The sequence below is a fragment of the Macadamia integrifolia genome, chromosome 1 (genome assembly GCF_013358625.1).
Source record: "Macadamia integrifolia cultivar HAES 741 chromosome 1, SCU_Mint_v3, whole genome shotgun sequence".
In the NCBI taxonomy this organism is placed as follows: domain Eukaryota; kingdom Viridiplantae; phylum Streptophyta; class Magnoliopsida; order Proteales; family Proteaceae; genus Macadamia; species Macadamia integrifolia.
Window position 1 is genome coordinate 33,019,336 of NC_056557.1, and position 20,048 is coordinate 33,039,383.

At 37.9% G+C, this 20,048-nt stretch overlaps 1 protein-coding gene across 5 annotated transcripts in view; it reads left to right on the forward strand.

Moving 5' to 3' along the window:
- The first annotated feature begins 700 nt into the window (after nucleotides 1-700).
- LOC122084429 (B3 domain-containing transcription repressor VAL2-like) overlaps nucleotides 701-20,048 on the forward strand; it is a 41,975-nt gene continuing 22,627 nt past the window's right edge. The window contains exons 1-7 of one of the 5 annotated variants that reach the window (XM_042652680.1): nucleotides 701-1,083; nucleotides 1,210-1,346; nucleotides 16,738-16,787; nucleotides 16,934-17,035; nucleotides 17,995-18,275; nucleotides 18,406-18,502; nucleotides 18,939-19,113. In XM_042652680.1, coding sequence (XP_042508614.1) covers nucleotides 1,256-1,346; nucleotides 16,738-16,787; nucleotides 16,934-17,035; nucleotides 17,995-18,275; nucleotides 18,406-18,502; nucleotides 18,939-19,113 — 796 coding nt within the window. In that variant the 5' untranslated portion in view covers nucleotides 701-1,083; nucleotides 1,210-1,255. Of the gene's footprint in view, nucleotides 1,084-1,200; nucleotides 1,347-16,705; nucleotides 16,788-16,933; nucleotides 17,036-17,994; nucleotides 18,276-18,405; nucleotides 18,503-18,938; nucleotides 19,114-20,048 lie in introns of all 5 variants that reach the window. The other 4 variants (XM_042652675.1, XM_042652689.1, XM_042652667.1 and 1 more) reach the window with 4 other exon arrangements.

Below are 20,048 nucleotides of genomic sequence, written 5' to 3' on the forward strand. Positions count from 1 at the left end.
TTCTACTCGAAAAGCGCCACTCATGATGTTGTCTTCAGTCTTCATATCGTATTTGTTTGTTTGTTTGGTTATTTATTATTTATCTATTTTTTCGTATATATTATATGGGAAAAAGAACTATTATCGGTCCTCTTTCGTATGCCCCTTATTAGCATAGGCATTAGCGCGGTAGCCACACGACTAATTACTGTTCTCTTGCCATATTATATTAGGAGAGGATTTTCTAAAAGGTTGTGTGAGCTAGTACCAACACTAGAGCCAATGTGAGTGCATGCGGGATCACCACCTTTTATGATGGTAGGCCGTCATTTCGCCCTCTATGTTTGGGCATGGCGATTAGAAGCAAATAGCATTCTTTCTCCCCCATATTATATTATCAGGAGAGGGTTCCCTAAAAGGTGGCATGACCCTTGCACCAACACGGGATCAATGGAAACATATAAAACCATCAATAGTGGTGGGATTTTTGTTTTTCATGAGTGGAGTAGTCATTTCCCCTCTTCATGTGTCCGATTGTAGAGGCCACGCTACTTTCTTGCCTACTTTTTCCCTATATTATATTGAGAGATAAATCAAAACGTGGGGTAGGAGGGGCCACCCTCATCTTGAAGTGTTCATGCATGCATTATGTGCATCTCCATATTAGAAAAAATTTCACTGCTGCCTGGGTTGCAACAAGTCTATGGTACCAGCCAAGGGAATGGAATCCCAGGGGCAATACCAACCTTGAGTGAATTTTTCCACCTCTACCCCTGAGATTCCATTCCCTGGCTGGAACCAGGGGTTAGCTACTTAGGCAGCAGCCAAGTTTCGTTCCTCTATATTCCTCTGAATTCTTTGCATGCATACGCTTCCTTCTCTAGATTCGATTGCTGGCGACGGTTTTTCGCCGCCGGCAACTGAAAGTCGCCTACTCAACTAACTTCGGTTGCCGGGTTCCGGTCAAAATTTAGTCCAAAACAACAGAAAAGCTCCAAGGGTGCGAAGAGTACGGAGGAGAAGACGACTTGGAAGTCCTTGTAGCCCTTGGAAGTGAAATAGGAGACCAATTTAGGGTTTTTCTTTGAGTTTAGAGGCGGAAAGGTTAGTTGCTTTACTTATCTTCTTCTTCTCTGTATTGGATTTTTTTTTTTTTCAATTTTGTTCTTTATTCTTCCTGTGTTATTGATCATAGGTTGTTGTTGTTTCTTATTTCTTTAGCTTTTTAAGGTTTGTGAGGGATTGATTATGTGAATGGCGTCAAAAATTTGCATGAATGGAGCATGTGGGGCGACATCTTCGTTCGAGTGGAGGAAAGGGTGGCGTCTACGATCTGGTGGATTTGCGAATCTCTGCGATAATTGCGGGTAATCTTTGCTCATGGCTCTGCATTATGGATTTTCGATTCATTTACGTTTTTCTTTCTTTATAATTCATTGTGTTTGGTTTAATTTGGTTGTTGTTTGGACAATTTGGGGTTGTGGTGCTCTGTTATGTGTCCATGTGTTTTTTTTTTTTTTTTCTGAGAGTGGGGTGGTTTGTGGGGATTCGTTTGAGATGATGTTTTTGTGATGGATTTATATTTTTGTTTCTGTCTTCTTTTCTTGTATAAGTAGGATTTTCTCGGCAAAACGGTTCCTTTTTTCCCTGACATTTTTGTGAATTTTCCTATTATGCTGTGTTTGGATACCAAAAATAAAAAGAAGAAAGTAGTACCAAATATATATATATATAAAGACAAAAATCATAATTTATATATATATATATATATATAAAGACAAAAATCATAATAGCACAAATTCAAAAAGTTTTGAATTTGAGTTTTTTATTTTCTTTCCTTGACATCCAGACTTAGCCTTAGTGGAGTCATCAGTGTTTTGGACCTTTTGGTTTTTTCCATCACCATCTGTTTCACTTTTTTTTTTTTCTTCAATGCCAGAAGATCAACAACAACAACAACTATTAAGCCTTATCCCAACTAAATAAGATCGGCTACATGGATTCAATAAAAGGTGGGAGAACAAAATAGTTATTATAAACAGAGAATAATACTATGTGAATAATTATTGTCTATTTATTTAGTTTGTTAAGTATAATAGTTACTACTATTATTTATTTATTACATTTTGGAATACTTTCTTTTAAATATATTATGGGAAAAAGTAGCTGCAAGGCAGAGTGGCCCCTGAGCCCAAAAAACAAAGGGGGTGAAATGACATCTCCGCCCTGTTAATGCTTCCACGTGTGCTCCCGTTGGGGCTACACTGTCATTCAGGGAACCTTCTTCTATATATATATATATATATTCTAAATTGATACAATGGCTAGGTTTATTGTACATTTTCGACTTTCAAACACTCGTCCAATTTCTGTTCCTTTTTTGGGACAGAAACGAAGGAGGGGGATCTCCTAGCAGCTGCTTGGGGTGTAATATCCTAAGTGAAATGAATTGTGGCCATGGTACATGTGGTTCATGCAACGGAAGAGCGAGAGGATGGGGGAGAATATGTGGGGAAAAATAAGAAAAAGATTGTGAGGGTGCTTCATAAACGATTAATCTTAATTTACTTTTTAATTTGGCTCCATTTTGTTGTACATAAAGTGTTGTAAATCAGAGTAAAATATTTTAAGGAAAAACAAATAGCAGAACCGAAATATAACTTAGTGGTTTAAAAATGAGGTTAAATATTTCCTTTACCATTGTTTTGTAATGAAAAGTTATATGCTATATTTTTAAGTTTTGAGTTCGTTATATAATGGTTGTTATTAACTTGGTATTTATTAGAAATTTCTCTTTGCTTTTATTTTAACTTTGTATAATACAACACTTCACATCCAACCAGATGGAACTCTGATGATGTCTATGAGAAAGGAAAAAATAAATAAGAAGGAGAAGAAACTTCATGCATTACTGACATCACCAGTCAAGCCTCACCTAAACATATGGGGAAGCCCTTCAGGAAATCAGGGTAAGTGTACAAAGTACCCTACATGACTAAAACATGAGCCAAATACTCAAAAGAGGTGAAAAAGTAGTACTATATCGTGCAAAAGGTAAGGTATATCATGTTCAGGCAATGTTTAAAACCTGGAAGTGGACATGCGATCATCCTCCATCGATTCTGATTCAAATGGGATCAAAATTGGTTGGAATCGGTTAGAACCTTAGAAAGTAGAATTGAGAAGAAGCAAATATTTCCACAGTTTGGAATTTTTGATTCAAAAGGCTTATAGATTTTGTTACAAGAAGTAAGTTTCATTGATTGTATGCAATTTTTCTGACCAAAAGAATGGAGCAAAATGACCAAAAATAAAGATCAGAGAGCATTCATGTCCCATTCCAAAACAGGTTGCGGGAATCGGTATTAAATGGAATTGGGATCAGAAGAATCCAATTCGAAATCAACCAATTCTGCTGATTACGATTCGATTCTTGAAACAATGCTGAAGAGGATGAAGAATATATATAGCTTTGTGGCTTCACTTTGGACTTGTTTGGGCTATGAACCTCTATCCATCGTTTCTTTGATGGTTGCTTGCTTGAAAGGGATCCCTCAAGCCGCAAGAGAGCATCCTTGATTCTTGCAAATTATAGCCATGGTTTAAAGTATCTCTGGGCTCTGATACCGATTCGATACCCTTTGATACATATCTTAAATTTAGCCAACCGATACGGTGACCTATACCGATACTTTAATCCTTGATCTTTAGCATATCTTGGTATATCTCCGATACGATTCGATACCCTCTGATATATATCTTAAATTTAGTCGACCGATACTTTAATCCTCGATTATAACTCCAATAATTGAGTTCCTATGATTTTGTTTGAAGGCGGCATTGATGTTGACTTTCCGGATGATTGAAGGAGGGTTGGACTCTTGGGTGGAATAGGCATATTTGGGGTCTATTAGAGTATATGCGAGCATGTGTTGGACCACTGTCGGTTGGAGGGCTATGGGTGACCATAGACCTCCATACAGTGGAATTATATTTGATATATCTTTGTTAGTGTCCTATTGGGTTTAGGATAGTTGTTAGCTAAGTTAGAGTTAGTTTCCTATTTTGATTATGCATTCCACTTTCCTATTTGGGTAATGACTATGTAATAGGTAGTCTATATATTGAATGAAAGGGGAAGAACCAACCACACGGTTGTGACTCCCAAGGTACACCGATCTTTTTGTCTCTCTCTTATTTCTTCTTCTTTGATTCTGGTTCTCAAATCTTTACATGGTGTCAGAGCAGGTTGCTAGTACCTGATTGTCTTATTGATCTGCCGTTTTGAGAGTTGATCTGGGTTTCCAGTTTGAGGAAGGAAACCCTGACCATTGAAGAAGAACTAGGGCTTCGTATGGGTTTTTGAAGAATATTTAATTTGCAAATCTTATCTGGTGTCGTTTACTGCTATGCTGTTCTTACGTGACCTTTTTCTTTCTCTCTTGAGTTCCTCAAGCTTGACTTACTCATCGATGGACAAGGTTATACTTATTTTCTGCTGGACTAGATCGTTGAAGACAGGTAGTCGAATGCTTTGATTGCTGCTTGGTTTCTTGCTGCTATGCTGATTTAGTTCCTGGTTTTATGATTTCCATCAAATAGGATGGGGTTGAATCAGATCTTTGTTGATTTATTTTCCTGTAAGGTTCCGATGCGGTTGCAAGCAGTGGGTTATCTCCGTGGTTGCTATTTCTGTTGTGGATGATTGAAGAAGACCGTCTTCTCTCTTCCTTCCTTCCTTCCCTCCTATTGTCATGTTACTGTAATATGTTCCCTGTTCTGGGAGATGGTTGCAGTCCATGGATACTTGGTTGATCTCCTTCATAACTGATCTATTTGACGTAATATTTTGGACAGAAGTTCCTCCTTCCTAAGCGACTGAAGTCCCAAGGTCCTACTCCCAGAAATCAACCTATCGTGAGGTTGAAATCTGATAAATATTTTTTCTGCATATTTGTGGGTCTGATTTCAAATCTGATTTCTGCTCTTCCACGGTCTTGTCTGCTATTTAGTGTCTTGTTCCGGTGAACTAGAGTTTCTGGTTCCTTGTTTATCACCCTTCTATCGATTGCTTGCTTCTGCTCTCGCTGCTTGGTGCTGATGATGGATATGTTGATTCTCCATCGTTGATTAGTTGCTGATATAATGATTCTTCGATGGTTGGTTCCACCTATTGGTCAAAGGTTGACGACAAGGCTTTGGTTCCTGGAGTTTTCCCCCCTTTGTTGTTGCTGGCTCCTTCTTCCATCGTGAGGAAGAAGATGGTGTTCCATTTATGTCATAAGAGAATATGTTTCTTTATATTTTTTTTCCCAAATATACCCATTCCTTTAATTTTCTATTCCTCACTATCCCTTGTCTTATGCTCCATTCCAAGATTATTCTTTGCTCAAACACATGACCCTCCATTCCTTCATCTCTTTCTTTTAAGTTGAAGTTGATATTTGGTTATCCCATATTTGGATGGGCCCATAATTGTGGTCAGTAATGAGTTTTAAACCCATGATTGATGGATTAATTATAAAATTTCCATCAACTTTGGATTAATTGGATTCTCTATTGTTTGAAGTGGGTCTATACCGAACCCAATTTGGTATTTTGACCCGGGGATCCGCATTAATTTGGGATTATATGAAGCAATTATAGAATTGTCATTGGGCATATATTTGCTACTGTCAGGGGGAGATTGGAGATTATTTTATTATGGTGCTCTTAGTTATGAGATTCTTTATGGTGGTGGTTGTTTGAAAATACTTGTCTTTACGTACTGTTACACACGTGAATGGGAGATTCAAATTATCTACTCGATTTGATTGATTGTCTATCCAAGATTATGTCTACTCAAGATTATTTCTTTTGAAGACGTTATGCTCGTGTGTGTCCTCAGCAACTATTTTATCTTTTGAAATTGGTATATTTAGCGGCCTCATGTTGTTTGGTATATTCAGTGACCTAATGCTGTTTGGTATATTCAACGACCTGATGCTGTTTGATGTATTCAACAATCTGATGCTGTTTGGTCCCTAGCGACCTGATGCTGCCATTCTATATGTGGAATTTTCTGGGAGATCTCTGTTTGAGGTTAGTGAATACTTTTATTGTAGCTATTGGGAGTTACCATTTCTGCTGGAGCGCCTTCTTTGAGAAGGGCTTTGGTGCTGCTGTTGTTCGTTGCTATTGGAGTGCCTTCTTTGGAAGGGCTTTCGTTGCTTTTGGAGTTGTTGATGGCTTTATGATGGTTGATTGGAGTTCTTTTTGTGCTTGTTGGAGTTCTTGTTGATCCAAGCTAGAGCTTTCTGTTGCTATGTGTATACTCCAGCTCGAGGGGAAGTGTTAGAGTATATGAGAGCATGTGTCGGTTGGAGGGCTATGGGTGACCATAGACTTCCATACCGTGGAATTATATTTGATATATCTTTGTTAGTGTCTTTTTGGGTTTAGGATAGTTGTTAGCTAAGTTAGAGTTAGTTTCCTATTTTGATTATGCATTCTACTTTCTTATTTGGGTAATGACTATGTAATAGGTACTCTATATATTGAATGAAAGGGGAAGAACCAACCACACGGTTGTGACTCCCAAGTTACGTCAATCTCTTTGTCTCTCTCTTATTTCTTCTTCTTTGATTCTGGTTCTCAAATCTTTACAGGGTCCATGCAATTGCATAGTCAATTGTGATAGTTGAATGTTGGTTGCAGACATTACACATTGGATAATGTTTTGCAGTTCATAATTAGTACGCAAAAAGTTTGGAAAGTTACCTCTCGCTCTAACACTCTAACAGACCTCTCGCTCTAACGGCTCTCTGAAACTCTCTGGCACGCCACTCCCTCCCCATCTCAAGCGGCGGCGACCTAGGGCTATTCTAACCAGGTAGGTATACCCCTGACCCCTTTCTCCTTCCTCTCTCGCTCTCTCCCTCTCTCTCTTTTTCTCTCGCCATCTTTCTCATGCCCCTCTCTCTCTCTCTCTCTCTCTCTCTCTCTCTCTCTCTCTCTTGCCCCGGCGCACTCCCTTACAATCTCCGATTTTTGCTAATCCTTTTTCCCCTCGTCTTACCTCGTTTCTGCCTTCTTTCAAGACCCATCAATGGGTTTACTGATGAACAGGTTGAGATGAGTGATAATTATGAAGATATGCAAGATGATTCGCTATCAGGCTCCTAGAGATTATTAGTATTATTTTGTAGTAGATATTCTAGTATTAAATAGTCCAATATGGTGTAACCAATCACCCGGTTTTTAAGATGGATTGGCCCAATTGGTATTTGCTTCTTTGAGTTGATATCCATTGGGGGGCTTATTTGCCTCAGCCACACCATTCGTATTTGTGGTGGTGGAGGTTGTTGGAATAGGGACTGTGTATGTGTTTGTGTTTGTGTCACTAACATGGTTGTCAATGGCGTGTAGTTTTGATGTGTAAGAAAGAAGGTCCCATCTAAAGTGATGAGATGACTTTAGTGCCTCATACAGTAGGGGATTCTTTTGTAATATGAGTGTTTAGATAAGTCCTATCTCACTTTTTTCTTTTTAACCTATTAAGAGAATGCATTGTATAATAATAATATACCAATCAATCTTGGTGTACCTATGCATGTAGGATTAAATGGAGTATTCATATCATTCAAAGAATAATCAGTTATAGAGGAAACCACCATAAGCAAAACAAAGTTAAAGTCAAAGGTCATTGTAAGGAAACTCAATAACAGAGGAAGAAGAGAATGTCGAGAGAAATTATAGTGTTATTAAATCATTTATTTTTGTTAGTTCTGCTTGGACATCCCTATCATTTGAGGTATTTCAACATATGTCCATCTCTACACTTATTGCAGTCTCTTGACTGAACGTGTAATGCCAATGTGATCAAAACGCCTTTCATGAATAAAGTCATCAAAGCTGGTTACATGCATTGATCAATCACATTGAAGAAGGAAATTAGGAAAAAAAGTATCCACAACCAAGGCCACAAATAAAGGCTACGTTTGGTTGTAAGGGGAATTAAAGGAGGGAGTAAAATTTTTTAAACCTAAAGGAAGGAACTTTTGTAATCGCTAACCCATGTGATTGTATAAACTACTTAGATTTCTACTATATATAATAATTATAAATTTCGCATGTAATTTTTATTTTACATTTTCAATCAAAGTTTTTTTTTTCTTCTTTTTATTTATTTTTTATTTTTTAATGAACTAAAGGGTTTTGGATACAAAGTAAAATAAAAATTTATGACCAAATATGGATTGATTTGGAGTTAGTGATATAGTTACATAAGATAATGATTACAAAAGTTATTTTTTAATTTTGAAAATTTCACTTCCAAATTCTTTCCATACACTTTATTTTTTCTCCTTGGTTCTTGCTACTGATTTCGGCCATTTTTTCCACCGGGACCCCGTCATTCCTCTACGATTTCCTCCCCTTGCAAAAAAAAAAAAAAAAAAAAAAAAAAAGAACCCAACTGATTCTCACGCCCCCTCCTCCCTATATTTCCTCTCCTGTTGCAGTGAAATACCAGGACTTATTTCCTTACAACACGCCCTATTTTTTTGCCCAATCCTTGCAACTGAATTTGCCCCTACCTTAAACCATCGAGACCCCTGCAACCTTCTCATACAATTTCCTCGATCCTTTAAAAAAAGAAAAAAAAAAAAAAAAGAAACAACCACCGCTTCCTTTTGATTTCTTTTATTTTCTTTGCCCCTTCAACCCACGTGACCCTTGGTGCACCTCAAACTTTGGGCTGCCCGCAGCCCCTTTCACATCTTAATTCATACACTACAGCTGATCCCTCCTCACAATTTAATTGACTCTACAATCGACCCCCCTCCATAGCCACTCAATCACCCCTGCTCTAGTGACACTAATCCTGCTCCCATTCCCATTAGCGACCTTACCTGCCTAATGTTGTGCTGAGCCCCAACGCCGCATCACCGCTTCTGAGACACTACCCCTGGTGCATCCCACTACTCTGGGCTTTCAATGGAGTCTTTATCTGGTCGACCGCGTCACAGGCTCTGAGTTACTCGAGTCGCAAGGGATACCCCTCACTCTTTTTACATTGACATTGTATGTTCATATATACTTTCAGTTCACTAGCAGTCGTCTTTTTTATGCTTAGTACATGAACATCTGTCTACTTATATATCTTTCATGTTGCATCATCTTGCTTTTTAATCGGCTGTGTTTGACTACAATATAGTGTTTGCCTTGTTTGCTAGCTCTTTAGGGTCCGTTTGATAACGTTTCTGCCGTTTCTTAAACAGAAACGGCAGAAACATAAATTTTTGTTTCTAAAAACAGAAACGGAATTGAAGGTGTTTGATAAGTCATGTTTTTAGAAGTCGATGGTAACCAGTGAAAGAATTGCCATAAGTCGTTTCCAGAAACGACGAAACAAGTTGAACTTGTTACGCCTGGGTCGTTTCTTGAACCATAAATAAGTAAAAATTTCTATTTCTATTTCTAAAAATAAGTGAAACGAAGGAGTTTTATCAAAAGCTTTTTTGCTCCGTTTCTGCTATTTCTGGAAACAGAAACGGCAGAAACGTGTTTCTTGAAAATGTGAACCTTGTGCTCCCTTTACGTATAATTGATAACGAGATTTATTTGCAAAAAAAAAAAAAAGATATCGAGACTTATTGTCTTTCATACAGTACTAGTGGATTTGGTATGTTAGAATCTTGCGGTTTCGTACACTGTATATTGGTCGGGTGCCATGTGCTTTTCTTTTATATTCGAAGAATCCTTGTTTATTGTGCTAGGTTCCATCCTTACCTGTATCCTTTTGTTTTCTTTTTTACTATATTTATATAGCTTTATTTTGGTGTGTCAGGTAGGTAGTCGACACCATATTATCTCTAGCCAATCCACCCTTTGCATGGATCCCTATATTTTTTTATCACATTTTACCCCTTTCTGTGTCCTGTCTTTTTTCCCTGTTGTCAGGGACGCAAACGACACATGGTATCAATCTACTTTGCAATATGTTCAAGAGTGTGTTCAGAATGTTGATAATAAAAGGAGGATTCAATGTATTTCCTGGAACATTGGTTCACTAACTGGCAAGAGTTTGGAATTAATAGATGTCATGAGGAGGAGAAGGATTAACATTGCATGTATCCAAGAGACAAGATGGAAAGGGATGAAAGATAAGATGTTGGACGACTTAAAACTTTGGTATTTGGGAGACCAAAGTGGTATTTGGGAGACCAAAGTGGAAGAGGTGGAGTTGGCATAGTGGTGGATAAAGACTTGAAGAACAATGTGGTAGATGTTAAAAGAGTTGGGGACAGGATCATATACTTAAAGCTCTGCAAGCAGGATTAGAAGAGAGTTGCAAGCTACAATTTTGGGAACACATAGATGAATTGATGCATAGTGTTAGATCGGATGAAAAAATTATTATGGGAGGAGATCTGAACGGACACATTTGGAAGGATAGGAGAGGTTATGTAGAGGTGCACGGAGGTTTTGGAGTTGGGGAGAGAAATGAGGAGGGAACCTCAGTTTTGGACTTTGCAACCGCCTATGATCTATCTATTGCTAACACTCTTTTCATTAAAAGGGAAGAACACTTAATTACTTACAAAAGTGGACCGCATTCTAGTCAAATAGACTAAATCCTCATTAGAAGGCATGACAGATGGATGTGTAAGGATTGTAAGGTCTTACCTGGGGAGAGTTTAACCTCTCAACATAGACTGTTGATCTTGGACATGTGCTTCTGTTTACTATAGAAGAAAACAAGGAACCAATTGTGCCCTAAGGTTAGGTGGTGGAGATTGAAAGGAGAGTCAGTTGGGTTCTTTACAGATAAGGTGGTGAAGCATGGAAAGTGGGATTGTGAAGGGGATGCCAACACGATGTGGAATGAAATGACAGATTGCATTAAGAAAGTTGCTAAGGAGGTTCTAGGGGTGGCTAGGGGTACTAAGTTGGCCCCTAGGCATGGTTTAAAGTATCTCCGATACCGATACCGATACGATACCCTCTGATTGGTATCTTAAATTTAGTCGACCGATACGATATACACCGATACGATACATGGAACTTTTAAAATCCTTTCGTATCGATATATATCCTACGATACATACCGATATGCATCAATACACCACCGAGACACATCGATACGGTACAATATGCATCGATATGACTTTATGGAAAATATAAAATCGAGGTGAAATGTACGTTTCGGTATGTGTCGGTACGTATCGACGAGTATTGATGTGTATCGATCTGTACGTATCGGTGAGTATCGGTATATATCAATACAATGTGCTTCGGTCATATAATGGCCAAGAGATTTTTTGTTCCAAAGTTGCTACCAATCATATTTCTCTCTAACTAAAGTGAAAATCAAGGTTGGGAACAAGGATTTTACATTTATGGGACAACTACAAACCTTGAATTCTTAGTGCGATATCCTCAATTTAGTGTTTATGCATAATACATGTTATTAATACTTTTTTTAACAAATTCTTTATGCAAAAGTGTTTGAAAAATTTTTTGATGCAGATTCTTCACCAAACTAGGCTTGTTTTATTAGGAATAAGCTTAGGGTTGGGTTGTATACGTGTTGGGCCTTCGGTCCATGTGGTTTGGAGTGTATTGGGATACTTTGATGGGTCTAAACTAGGGGTTTTAAGGTTGCATACGGGATTTAGTGATTTGTTTCCTTTTTCTTTAGTTTCCTTTTTAGATGGGGTTATTTAGTTTCTAATTTCAGTACCTAGTTAGTTTCTAATTTTCAGTCATAAGTTAGTTTCTATTTCCAGTTTTAGTAACTAAAGGACTTTCTATTTTGTAAGTTTCTAATTTTAGGTTTAGTAACTAGGTGAGTTTCTAATTTTTGTTTCCTATTTCAGTTTTTGGAAACTAAAGTTAGTTTCTAGTTTCTTGTAACCCCATCATCATTATAAATAAAGGATATGGCTCTTTTATGAGCCACGATTTGAATTTAAAAGAAAACTCTCTTGTTGCTACCGCTGGGTATCAATGGTGGTTCCTTGTGTTTGATCAAGGCCTAGGGATTGGTATTTGATCCAATCGACACTCTGCGGTGAGAAGTCCGAGTGGGTTGTTATTATTTCTGGTCTTATTTATTGTTTCTCTTCTTCACGGTACAGGTAAGTAATCTGAATTTTTCTGCAGAAATTTCTGGGTTAAGCTCTCTGTTTCCTATTCTGTCGACCTAGTCTATTTTGGAGTTCTAGCCACCCGATTGCTTTGAGATTTTGGTCGATTGTTAGGACCATTAAGAAGGGGACTCGATCCAGTTTTAAGACAGATCAGACCTCTGGTTCAGTTGCTGTGTAGTGATCTACAGTCCTGGCCTATAATGGATTCTGCCCAGAAATTCGTCTGATTTCTGATTCCTGTCGAGGTTGGTTGTTGCTTATGTTTTCTCAAGGGATTAGACCTTCTAATCAGTATTTAGACTTGCTACTTGTTCCTTGAACATCTACTGCTGAAGTTTCTGAAGTATTAGAATCGATGGTCAGGTTTCAGACCCTGCTGTCCAGAATTGAGTCTTGATTTGATTTGTCTATTCTAGTGATGTTTTGGCTTTGATCATATTTTATTTATACTCTATTTCTATTACTGGATATCCTATTTGTTAGTGCAACTCTACTCTCAAAATTCCAGATTCTGAGTTTGATAATTCTGGGTTTTAAGGACTGTTGGCTGACTAGTATTGGACTGTTGTGTTGACTACTGTTGGGTGAATTTTGGTTGTTCTTTGGTTTACAAGATCCTGTTGTTTGGGTCTAGTTTGGCTTGTCAAACCTATTCCTACATTATTTTTCTTATCCATTTATGTGTGTATCTTTAGCATATCTTAGCGTATCTCCGATATGATACGATACCCTCCGATACGTATCTTAATTTTGGCCGACCGATACGACGATCGATACCGATACTTTAATCCTTGCCCCTGGAGACTTGGTGGTGGGATGTAGAGGTCCAGGCTGCCATCAAAACTAAGAAAGATAATTTTAAAATTTGACAAAGGACTAGGGAAGTTGAAGACAAAGAGAGATATAGGGCCGCCAGGAACGAGGCAAGAAAGATTGTGAGGATAGCAAGGGCGAGAAAATACGATGATTTTTATGACAATTTAAATACTAAGGAAGGGGAAATGACTGTTTATAAGATAGCTAAAATTTGAGAAAGGAAGAGCAGGGATCTCGACCAAGTTCGATGTATTAAAAGTGAGGATGGTAGAGTGCTTGTGAAGGATTAAGACATAAAGAGGAGATGGGATGAGTATTCTTGTAACCTGCTTAATGGTGACAACCCTAATAGGAGTGGTTCGAGTAGCCTGCCCCACAACATGAATCATAGGTATATACGCAAGATAGGAGTGACAGGTTAAAGAAGCCTTAAGGAAGATGAAAGTAGGGAAGACACCAGGTCCGAATGAGGTCCCAATTGAACTGTGGAACAGTTTGGGACCACATGAAGTCGTTTGGTTAACCAAGTTATTTAACAAGATTATGAATACGAAAGAGATGCCTGATGAATGGAGGAGAAGTATTATTGTTCCAATTTACAAAAATAAAGGAGATATCCAGAGCTGCAACAACTATGGAAGCATAAAACTTATGAGTCGTACTATGAAACTATGGGAGAAGGTAATAGAAGTTCACTTAAGAAGAGAAACTAATATCTCAAGGAACCAATTCGGTTTCATACATGGGAGAGCCACTACAGAAGCGGTCTACCTACTTAAGAGGCTTATGGAAAAAGCCAGAACCTACAAGAGGGATCTTTGTATGGTCTTCATCAACCTGGAAAAGGCCTACGACAGGGTTCCCAAAGATTTAATCTGGCAGGTTTTAGAGAAAAAAGAAGTGTCAAGTAAATACTTGGATATTATTAAAGACATGTATGGAGATGTGGTGACGAGTGTGAGATCTGTGGGAGGCCAAGGTGTTGAGTTCCCAATTAATATCGGGTTACATCAAGGATCCGCATTGAGCCCCTACCTATTTACACTTGTCATGGATGATTTAACCTAGAATATTCAAGGAGAGGTCCCCTGGTTTATGCTTTTTGTAGATGATATTGTTCTAGTCGGTGAAATAGTGACAAAGCTTAATGATAAGTTGGAACTATGGAGATATACTTTGGAATCGAGAGGTCTCAAGATAAGTAGAACGAAGACGGAATATATGAGGGGTAACTTCAGTCGATCGAGGATTGATAGCTAGGAAGTGAAAATTGAGGGGAGAGAGATCCGACAAAGTGACTGTTTCAGATATCTGGGCTCTACGTTAAACAAAGAAGGTGAGATTGATGATGATGTTTCCACAGAATTAAAGTAGGACGGATGAAATGGAGAGGGGTGTCTGGTGTGTTATGTGATCGATGTATTCCTCTAAAGCTTAGAGGAAAATTCTACAGGACAACCATATGACCAGCTATGATGTATGGTGCAGAATATTGGGCAGTCAAGAAGTGTAACATAGATAAGTTGAGTGTGGCTGAGATGAGGATGTTGAGATGGATGTGCAACAAAACCCTGAGAGATAGAATAAGAAATGACCAGGTTAGATCAGATTTAGGAGTTGCCCCAATTCAGGATAAGCTCAGAGAATGTCGGTTACGATGGTTTGGACATGTCTAAAGGAGGCCCTTGGATGCCCTAGTATGGATGAGTGACCAGATGCAGATGAATGGAGCTAAAATGGCTAGGGGCAGGCCAAAATTGACCATTGATGAGTTAATTAGTAGAGACATGCAAAAGTTACGTCTTCACCCAAGTATGACATCTAACAGAGCTACTTGGAGGGCTAGGATTTGAGTTGTAGATGGTTTGTGAGTGGGATGTCCCAAACTTTTTTTTTTTTTTCAAATACTTGCGGATCCATGTAGCCAACCCCATTTAGTTGGGATAAAGCTAAGCTTTGTTGTTGTTGTTGTTGTTGTTGTTGTAATACGTGATTTATTTATTTATTTATTTATTTTTCTGGTTGAAACTAGAGATCCGTATGTCCCTCCTTTATGTGTGGGCTATAAGAGCCAATAATTGTGTTAAATTGATTGAACAACCCTAATCCAAGTGATTGTAGGTACTTGACCCAAAGTTTAAAGTATCAGTATCGGGTATTATATTGGCAGGGTAATTTAAGAGATGTATCGTATCAAGAAATCTTAGGATACATGAAAAATATAGTTTTGAAGCATAAAATACTATAGATAAGTAATATGTAAAATATATCATGTATAAAAAGGACAAAATGTATTATAGTAGTTAAAAACTTACAATTTTTTGTTTTTACCTGTATTCTTTGGTGCTCGTCAGTTGCATTTAAGAAGGGTTTGAGGTGAGAATCAAGTCCAATTTTTTTAACTTAATCTGAGTTCAGATGAAAGAGTTCCCTCCATCTTAACAGGTACTGTGCTTCCACCTCTCCATTCTGTTGAGAGGTTGAAGACAGCCTTCCTTTGGTAATTGCATCTAGAGCATTTCTTTCCTTGATTGGTCAAACTGTCCTATCTTATCCCCAGGCCACACTAAATTCCCTATCAATTCTTTTCTATTAAGGTTAATTTCTATTTAGCCCCTACTCTTATTTTCTTTCCAAATAGGGCCCTCAATTTGTTATGAATTTATGAAATTGCCATTATCTTCTTATACTTGGACATTGTTGATTGGTGGGCCCTTAAGAGATCTGAAACAAGGTTATTTCAAATCCAGGAATGGGTCAATATAGCATCAAAATAGCAGATTCTTATAATTTGATGCAAAATCTAATTCATGCTTTGTAGACTCTTATAATTTACATTAATATTGAATAATGTTGTTAAATTATTTTGATTCCTAGAGACTTAATTTTCAACGGTAGTTAATGAACCATAACTAACTTATGCTGTTCAACCTTCTAATGCTTTATGTTTCCAATTTCCATCTTCCTGCTTTTCCCAGAAGCATTCCCTTCTTGCTTATTGTGTGATGACCTCTTATAATTTCTTTAAAATGTGATGGACATAAAGTGACAGTTTTTCTATGACTCACATCAAATTAACCTTTTGATCAGCGTATTTTCAATCTTTATTCCCTTCACTGATCTAGAATACAACTCAAGCAACTCAGCCTTTTCCCAACTAAATGAGGTTGGCTACATGAATTTTTTTTCTCCATTCAATTCTATTCAAAGTCATACTTGTTACTAGTCCTGAGCTATGCATGTCTTTCGTAACCATTCTCCTGGGGTCATTATAGGCTTGCCCTTGCTCTTTTAGCCCCGTCAATCTGAATCAAATCACCCCTCCATACTGTAGCATTCAAAGGTCTCCATTTCACATGTCCATGCCACCTTAAACGACTTTTTTGCTACTTATCATGTATCGGGGCTACTCCTAAATTAGCTCTAATTTATTCATTCCTTATTAATCTTTTCCAGTTTTACCACTTGTCTATCTCACCGTCCTCATTTCAGCTACACTAAGTTTGTTTATATGTTGTTTCTTCAGTCCCAACACTTAGCTCCATACAGCACTGCTGGCTGTATAACTGTCCTATACAATTAACAAGTAAAACAATTCATTTGTTTTTCTTCTTTTTGTCATACACAGATCATTTTGATCACAAACTTTCAGTCCATTCCGTTAATGACCAGGATGCAATAAATTTTTTAATTTATTTATGTATTTACTTAAAGGATCTAAACTTAAACATCTTTCCTTTTAGTTAAATCCTTAATTTGGCATTCTTTGACTTCAGGTGTGCCTACGAGAAATTAGTTTTCTGTGAAGCTTTCCACTCAAAAGAATCTGGTTGGAGGGAGTGCAATTCATGTGGCAAGGTAAGCTGGTGTGCATGTGTCTGTGTGTTTATGTGTGTGGAAGGAAAGATATCGTTGTGGCATGTAAGCTGATAGACTGATAATGTTTAATTTTCTCTTTCTTCTTTCTATCTCTCCCATAAATCTAATGAGTTTAGTAATGGCAGCGTCTCCATTGTGGATGTGTTGCTTCAAAGGATGCGCTTGTGATACTAGATAATGGCGGTGTAGAGTGTCTTCACTGTGCGAGAACTTCAGGACTTTCCTTTGTGAGTCGGATATGCATTGAACTCTTGAATAATTGGTTGTATGTTTTGGTCTAAATATGTAGATGCTTTTTTCTATTATCATGGATGCAAAGAAACTGTATATCGTCTTTTGATTTATTGTTTCAAACTTTTGGTTGATGGTGTTGGGTTATCTATGCTATCCTTGAGTACGCTAGCTAACATGGTCAAGTTTTTGAATGCTGCTGCAGCAGACTTGGGTAAAAAAGGCGTACCCATTGCACGAGGCTCCCGCCACTGCGGGGTCTGGGGAAGGTCATAATGCTGCAGACTTGGGTCCAAACCCATATTTACCTTGCACAATTTTTAGGACCGGATCACTGATCGAACACAAATACCTTGGTTCCAAGGGTTTTTTTTTTTTTTTTAAGGAGAAAACTGGAAAAACTGTGAACGGAAAATGGGTGGCTCCCTCTTTTTTTTTTTTTTTTCTGGTTTGACTGCCAGTTTGGTCCAATTCGAAAACTATGATTGACAACCTTCTAACCTCTGACCTGCTTGCCTAACCTCCCACTCTGCCACCAAGAGGGGAAGAAAGGAAAGAGGTTTTGGATTCTTGTCACCAATCTATTTACACTTCTTAACAGAAGCATGTATAAGTAGAGGACTCAAATGGGCATTATGGTGCTTGTGGCTTCTTCATATACCCCAGTAATGGTGATGCATAAATGCATAGATTGGGGAAACGTGAAGTATACCTTATGGAACATGACCTTATTTGAAAAAAATGCAGCCTTGGTTTGTCAATTTGCTCATAATTTAGGGGATGACTTTTATTCTGGTACTTTTAACTGTCATTTGTATTCTTTTCCTGCATACATTCTTTTACATGGCCAGTTCGAATGCTTTTTGAATATACATTGGACTGTTGCTGATAGGATATTTGGTTTTTCGGTTCATAAATCCTATACATTCCTGATACTTCCTAAAACTTCATGCAGATCCCACGTGATGAAAGGCCGTATAAATTTGGTACATCCGCAGCAGATAATGTTGGTGAACTGCCATCCATTTCTGTGGACAATACAGTGGATGGTGATGGCTGCCATATTTTGCCCAAGCCACTGAAGATGGGTAGCAGCACAGGGTTGGAGGGAAACAAAGACATACTCCCTCACATACGTGTTGCAAGGCCACCTGCCGAGGGACGAGTGCGGAGCCAATTGCTTCCACGTTATTGGCCAAAAATAACGGACCAAGAACTGCAGCAAATATCTGGAGAGTATCCATGATTGTCTTTATTTTTCTTTTGAGATTTTAGAAATACTTGATATCTGAATTGCAACCGCTGTTATAACTTGCTGCATGCTGGTGTTACAACTGTGATTTCCTTGACTCTTTTGGTCTTCAAGTTCAAATTCTACAATTGTGCCATTGTTTGAGAAAGTCCTGAGTGCTAGTGATGCAGGTCGGATTGGTCGTTTAGTGCTCCCAAAAGCATGTGCTGAGGTAAGAAAGTTTCAAAAACTATGTGAACAGGTCTTGAAAACAAATGCTGATATCCAACATGGCAACCTTAGGAGCTTGACACACGGACATGTTCATATATGTGCAGAGTAATTATGATCGCATATAATTTATGTTCTTTTTTAATTATGTTTTCTCATCATTACATAACATATACTTTCTGTGTGCAAGCCTCCCTACCTCACTCATTATTTATTTAATTTATTTATTTTTTCCAACTGGAAAAGAAAAATGAAGTGTCGGTTGATATTGACATATGTGTTGATACCTGCCATGTTTGGATATGGCTAGAAAATGACAGTGTCATTTTTATATAGTCCGAAAGTGTACTCTTTTCTAGCTTTGTACAAGGCAATAGGAAATTCTTTTGTTGGCTTTCTCAGACTATTTATAGTTTGACATGAAACCATATATGCAGGCTTATTTTCCTCCTATCTCTCAACCAGAAGGCCTTCAATTGAAGATTCAAGATGTGAAGGGCAAAGATTGGGTATTTCAGTTCAGATTTTGGCCTAATAACAACAGCAGGATGTATGTGTTAGAGGGTGTAACCCCATGCATACAGTCTATGCAATTACAAGCTGGTGATACTGGTATTTTTCATGTCTTTATATCTGACTACTGACAAAAGCACCTGAAGTTGATCTTGTCAATGGACCTCTCATTTCATAGCATTCCAGTGCAGATATGTGTCAGATTATGTCATCATTCTTCTGTGGAAAATTTTATTGGAGCTTGGAGTGTTTCACAACTCATGTTTAGGCTTTTCTTTTAAAATTTGATTTGAAGATGTTAGAAAAAGGGTATTTTGGGAATATGTTTTCTCACCCAAGGGGGAATACTTTTGTAAGTAGAGTTATAACATGTTTTTCAATCTTAAATCCGTAATATACAGGCTGAAGTGAAAATGATAACTCACTGCTCCTCTGTTCTTCTTTTCTTCTTTCTTTCTGCCTATACTTTCTTTACTATTTTTATAACTTGATATCAAGCCTGATTCACAATGCTGGTTTGAGAGTCAATTGGAGCACCCTGTTCCTTCTTTAAGCTTTGTAACCCAAGAAGAGCAGAGGGGATCCAAAAGCAGCAATAAATGAGCAAGGTATGTATGGATTTCACTTGCTTGCGGATGCTCTGTGTCTACCTTTTCTGAAACATGCAACTTGTAATAATTCTATTGTTGCTACTCAGTTAGCCTTGAAACTGCAACCACCAACCCTGTTCATCCATCCCTTATAGATCTATCCATAAACCGTCATTCTAACCACAATCACATACCCATGTTGCTACTGTGACCTGTTTTCTGCAATCCAGCTTTAGCTCCCATCACTAATGTGGATACAGGTTCCAAAAGTCGGAATTGGATCGCTTAGGGGCCCACCCAATCACCAAATAACTCAACCCAAGAATAGAATGGCAGAATTGTAAATAAATGGAACTTTATAAGGGAGTGGCAGACTTGTAATTAAAAAAGGGATCTTAAAGTGTAAATGGAGGTTCAAGTAAATGATGGGATATGGAGGGAAAT